The 6,180-nt window shown below is 35.4% G+C and overlaps 1 protein-coding gene across 1 annotated transcript in view; it reads right to left on the bottom strand.

Annotated features, from left to right (window-relative positions):
• The window catches only part of LOC106462224 (FRAS1-related extracellular matrix protein 2-like), a 137,721-nt gene that overhangs the window by 26,351 nt on the left and 105,190 nt on the right, over window positions 1-6,180 (bottom strand). The window contains exons 8-10 of the mRNA XM_013922123.2: window positions 2,505-2,714; window positions 2,168-2,365; window positions 1,863-2,027 (exon numbers count right to left, since the gene is read on the bottom strand). Coding sequence (XP_013777577.1) covers window positions 1,863-2,027; window positions 2,168-2,365; window positions 2,505-2,714 — 573 coding nt within the window. The remainder of the gene's footprint in view (window positions 1-1,862; window positions 2,028-2,167; window positions 2,366-2,504; window positions 2,715-6,180) is intronic.

A 6,180-nucleotide genomic window follows, 5' to 3' on the forward strand; every position in this document is an offset into this window, starting at 1 on the left:
GTTAGGGTATACTATGGGGTGGGGGTGGTAGTACTTGCCCCGTCATTTTTTACAGCTATACGCTAGTGGAAATAATATATGCCTATAAACTGAACTCACTGTAGTAGTTTTACATTTTATTATTTCTCCACAAAATACGTGTAGTAGAATAACAGAATAATATTACTGTTATACAAGCTGTGAAACACTTCAAATAAGGCTGTAACTCAACGTTAGCAGTTATTCGTAAGTATCATGGCATAACAGATTGAATGCGGCGGCCACTGTCTTCTCGGCCTATCCCTACATACTAAGCACTACCGCGCTTAGTGATGGCCTGTTTCTATGTGCTCTTAATATGCTTCTCTGTCGTGCCAAAGCCATTGCAAAAACTTCGCTTATTCTTTGGTTAGTGTGGGAGAAGAAAAAGAAAGATGAATACTTTGGCTCTTTAGCTAGTTCCCAATTCTCCACTTTAGCAATAATTTTCAGTGATATTGGGAGTCTCATAAGCTAAGAAACACTCGATAATGGCAATTATGTGCTCAAATGAAGTTATAATTCAACCTTAATAGTTAGTTGTAAGCATCATAGAGTAATAGATTGAATGCAGCGGCATTTCTCGGCCAATCCTTAAATACTAAGTACTACCGTGATCAGTGATGAAGGTGGATATCGGAAGGAACTGCTATGAGCTGATGCTGGTTTCAAAGTAAATGTATTTACTCAAATGTTGCCGAACTTTAATCAATTATTACGCTAAGAATAATGGCACATACTTTTTTTCGCCACAATTAGCGCTGTAACTGTAGTAGGCCATCGTATATTTAATGCCCCCAGGTGGTCACTTTACTGAGTAACCAAGTTCAGAGTTTGAAGTGTGTATCTTCACTAGAAATTCATGAACATTCTAGATATCACAGTACCTTTGTCCTACAATGTTCATAATTCAACTTATTTACTTTTTTTCTTTATACAATGCAGCCAAATGGTGCAGAAGGGATGTTGAGAGTTTTTTCCTTTAAAAAAGGATATTAGAATAGATAAACATACTTATTCAAATTTATCTTTAATATATCAATTGATATGTCAATTTATGAAATATGAATAAAATCAATGAAGAGTGTGGGGGGTCAACCAGAAGGTCAAATCTCAACATATAGGATTGAGCAACTTTGTAAGCCTGTTGGTTTTTAAAACAAGTCCTGCCGTTTTAGGCATTTGTATGGATTTCTTCATACAGATGATTACAGATTACAGTAATTTGATTCAAATATTACATATTGTTAATTGTTTATCTGAAGTGAAATTATAATGTTGATAGTTAACCTTCTGTCTGGCCCACAAACTCTTAACTGATTTAATTTAAATTTTCAGAAATTGATATTACGATATCGCTAAAAATAAACTGTCCTAATATCACAGTGCTCACTCTGGTGCCTGTTATTCTTAGCCCACTGCTTAAAAATGAATGAATATTGGTAACTTATGAATGAATACATTTACTTTCAAATTAGCCTTAATATTCATAGCAATTCTTTTTGGGGTCAATTTCCATGCTTAATGACAGCACTCTTACAGCAAAATTATTTTCTTATCTCAGAAACTAATTGGAGAATTTCAGAAATAAACATCATCCTCAATAGATGTAATAATTTCATCAACAACAATTACACATCACGTACGATCTAAGTTTATAACGAGAATAATAAATGGGATAACCTTCAAAATTAGGTTTGCTTTTACAAAATGCTTATCTTTTGTCTGAGGAACAACATATTATATGTCGCTCAATACAAGTAGAAAGTTTTACAATTGAAAACATCAAAATTGGTGCTGAAAATAACAAACAACTTAAAAAGAAAAAAATGAATTAAACTTACTGTCTCCTTTATCTTTTATTGTAATTTTAGTCACATTTTTGGGACCGACCAAAGCGCCACCTGCCGTTTCACTTGAGGGAGATCCAAGCCTCAATCGGAATATTTCTTCTTGCTCGTGAATACTATCATTAACCAAGATCACTGTGCATGGTTTTTCCCTGTCACCTGTCGCACACACAAAACACATTATAACTTAGCCAACAGAACTAAAAAAAATAAGTTCAAGATATGAATTCAATTTTTGATGTGAAAGGATTTGAAGAAGAAGGATAAGATTATGTTGATCATTTTTAATTTCATATTACCTGGCTCAAAAATAACGAGAGACTCGTTAGTATTCGGTCTTTCTACATAGTCTTCTGTGACTTTCGCGGTATCTTGGCGGGTGTAACAGTGGACAGTGGACACTTGTCCTAGGTCACCGCTTCGAATAATGTACGCCGTAACTTCACCATCATTTTCTAAAGCTGTATATTCTGTATCCCGGAACTGCATGGATGGTACTGAAAGTTGAAATATACATATGGACTGTAATAAAGAAAAGTACGCAATATAACTGCACGGTTTAACTAAACTCTAGAGTAATGCAAAAAAAAAAAGATTAAAAAAATCAAACTCTCATAACAGTAACTGTTCACATACAGTCAGAAAGAGAATCGTTAATGGTCACCACAGCATGACTAGGCTTGCCCAACTCAGCATTCATCGGCATACGCAGAACCAGCTCAAAAGTTTCCGGTCCTTCCAAAACTGGTTGACCCAGATCATCCAAGATGGTTATTCTGAAGGTCTCCAGAGTTGCGCCAGGTGGGAAATTCAACGTTTTCCCGGTCCCAACGTAATCGTTTCCAGCTGAAAATGGGGAAAAAATGTTTTCTTGTACATCTCATGTATTTAATTTGAAAGTAATCTATATATTTTAATTGTACACTTTTAATTTTGTGTTCCAGCTTTATAGTAATAACCGGTTATTATTGTTACACATAACATTTTAGGTTTGTTTGACGGGTTATTATGCAACCGATAGAGATTCACAATTCTTATCACAGTTGTTGTCGTAAGTCGAATAAAACATGATTATTTAGTTGACATTTACTTTCACGATAGTCCAGTTTTTAAGTAATGAAATCCAAAATATTACATCTTTCACTTGGATCATACCAATCGAGGGGTAGGAAAGCCTGGAATATAATGTGTTAAATAGGTTTAGTTTGTTACGAATTCTCGCAAAGCTACACCAGGGCTATCTGTGTTAGTCGTCCATAATTTAGCAGTGAAAGACTAGAGGAAAGGCAACTAGTCATCACCACCAACTATTGGGTAACTCTTTAATCAACGAATATAACACCTCCACGGCTGAAAGGGCGAGCATGTTTGGTGGGACGGGGTTTCGAACCCGCAGATTGCGAGTCGAGCACCCTAACACCTGGCCATGCCGGGCCCAAAGTGTTAAAACGATAATGGTTTTTTCCTAAACTAGAGCAAGGCAAGCTTAAGGTAGGGAATTCTAAAATGTCTCTATGGCCTTATACTAGTGTATTATTTTGCAGCTTTGATATTTGTGATGGTCAACGCCTTTTAGAAGCTGGCGAAGCTTATTATAATTAATTATACTTGTCGTAAAATATCAGTATTAGGCCTATTATATTTTAAACACTACGTTCTTTATTTAGTCCCTTAGATTTTTCACGAACAAGAAACGTGTATAATGGTGTTTAAATCACTATGTTCTCCATATCAATTGCCGACGACGCGTTTCGCTCAATACAGAGCTCATCAGGTCGGCTGGTACACAATAATTCAGTAGTGGTCGGAATAATATTCATTAAAGACAATTTTTAATACAACAAATCTCATGGTAACGCCTTATATAAACAGTGTTCCGATCACTACTATATCTGTTTTGTTCCAGCCGGCTTGATGAGCTCTGTATTGAACGAAACGCGTTGTCAGCAACTGATATGGAGAACATGGTGTAGTTTAAAATCGTTAAGGGACTGAATAAAGAATGTAGTGTTAAACATATAATAGGAGTTTGATATTTGTTGTTTTCAACCTTATCGACATCTTATGCGATACGTGAGTTAAATATCAAGATCAGAGACTCCAGAGCTGAGTAATAGCCTACACGGTTATTTTAATCCAATATAGCAAGGTCAGAGACTCCAGAGTTGAGTAATAGCCTACACGGTTAATTTTAATCCAATATAGCAAGGTCAGAGACTCCAGAGTTGAGTAATAGCCTACACGGTTAATTTCAATCCAATATAGCAAGGTCAGAGACTCCAGGGTTGAGTAATAGCCTACACGGTTACTTTTAATCCAATATAGCAAGGTCAGAGACTCCAGAGTTGAGTGATAGCCTACACGGTTATTTTTAATCCAATATAGCAAAGTCAGAGACACCCGAGTTGAGAAATAGCCTACACGGTTAATTTTAATCCAATATAGCAAGGTCAGAGACTCCAGGGGTTGAGTGATAGCCTACACGGTTATTTTTAATCCAATATAGCAAAGTCAGAGACACCCGAGTTGAGAAATAGCCTACACGGTTATTTTTAACCCAATAACAGGATTGACTGTCACTTTTACATCGCGGGCTCGAATCTTGAAAACTTCAATCTGCAGCTCGACCCGCTTATTTTTGAGTTAAATCAGTTTAGTAATGGTATTAAACTTAGCATTTTTTGAGTAAAAGCAAAGAAGCACACAGAATATGCAAAATATACATAAATAATAACTGCAATTAAAAGATTCAACTTTTCAACTCTAGCATGCACAGATAAGGTTCTTCCGTTTGGTTAACCTTTCGATTAATTAGGATATATAGCAAACTGGGTACCAAACTAAGGGTTAAAAAAGAGGTTTAAAAGTTGTATCTGAGACATCAATAAACAAGAAGGAATCGTCAATGGGCGCGGCACATGAAATTCTTTTAGGTAGGATTGGAGTAAGTTAATCTACGAGACTTTTTTTTCCTTTTTCTTAGCTGTATTATAATTTTTTTTTTTGTGGGCCAGTAATACCAAGTGTAGGGCGCTCGTATACCCGATTCGATTTTATTACTCATCAGGATCAGGTGGTAAACCCTACCCTGAGTTATTATTTCTTTTATTCAAACTTTTAGCTCATAGCCCCATCATCTCTTGACTTATTTGGGATCTAATTACACTTTTGGACTCATGAGATCAAACCTTTTCGATTGATATACTTAACCACACCCAAGGTCTCATAGATTAATTTACTCTAATCCTGCATAAAATAATTTCAATTTGCCAACCATTTCCCAGTGTATCTAATTTTAATATTTTAAGCCGCGGCATAGTGGCTCATACAATGGCTACTTGATCCGATAATGAAATCACGGCCACTTTTCTTCTCTTTACTATGTCTTTTGAGTCGATTCATATTCAGTGTTTTATTTTTTTACAGTAATCCAAACAAGGGTAAGAATGGCAAAATAATCTGATGTTCTGTACAGGAGAAATAAACTATATATTGCTAATTATGTACCGATTTCAGAAGACTTAGAGAATTACACATACAGCAGGTTAAAATCACGAAACACGCCCTTGCATCACAACATTCCATAAATATAATGTCTCAAAGAAAAATATGCTTAATTATTGGGTTTTCCTTTATTTATCACGGAAATAATGATTTAAAAAACATATTGATTTACCTCTACGACTCATTTATGGCATTTTGACAAAAATATATTAAAATAAGAATAATTTCTCTCACTCTTTTTCGTGCGGGCGTGGCCCAATTATTAGCCAATTGAACTGGGAATCGGAGGTACACGTTTCATTGCCGAAAAATCGCACTCCGCACTTTGAAGCCGCGAATGCGTTATACAAGTGACGATCAAATTCCATTTTTCGATTGGAGTAGCTCGAGAATTGGCAGTGAGGGTATGTTGATTAGTTGTCTTCCTCTAGTCCACAAGTTCAAAATTGGAGACAAATGATGTGTAGCTTTGCGCGAATATTTAAAACAAACACTTTCTATGTCAATAAAAATGTTTGTTTGTTAGATTTAATTTTTTATGTGTTTCTAACCACTAACGATTTAAGTTTATTCATAAATCAAAATCATTTAGTGAACCTTGAGAACAATATATATATAATTTTTGTTTTTCAGTTTCGATATAACAAAACTATGAATCTTTTTTTTCACAAAAATTGACGTTTATTTCTTGAAAAACAGTGGAAATTTCAGGTATTAATATAGTCTTTCGACAGTCAACAGAATCATCGTGCAGTTCAGGAAACACGGCAAGGAAACAACTGAGCAGCGTCCGGGTCGTCCTGGTCCA

Source organism: Limulus polyphemus, unplaced genomic scaffold (genome assembly GCF_000517525.1).
Source record: "Limulus polyphemus unplaced genomic scaffold, Limulus_polyphemus-2.1.2 Scaffold1121, whole genome shotgun sequence".
Taxonomy (NCBI): domain Eukaryota; kingdom Metazoa; phylum Arthropoda; class Merostomata; order Xiphosura; family Limulidae; genus Limulus; species Limulus polyphemus.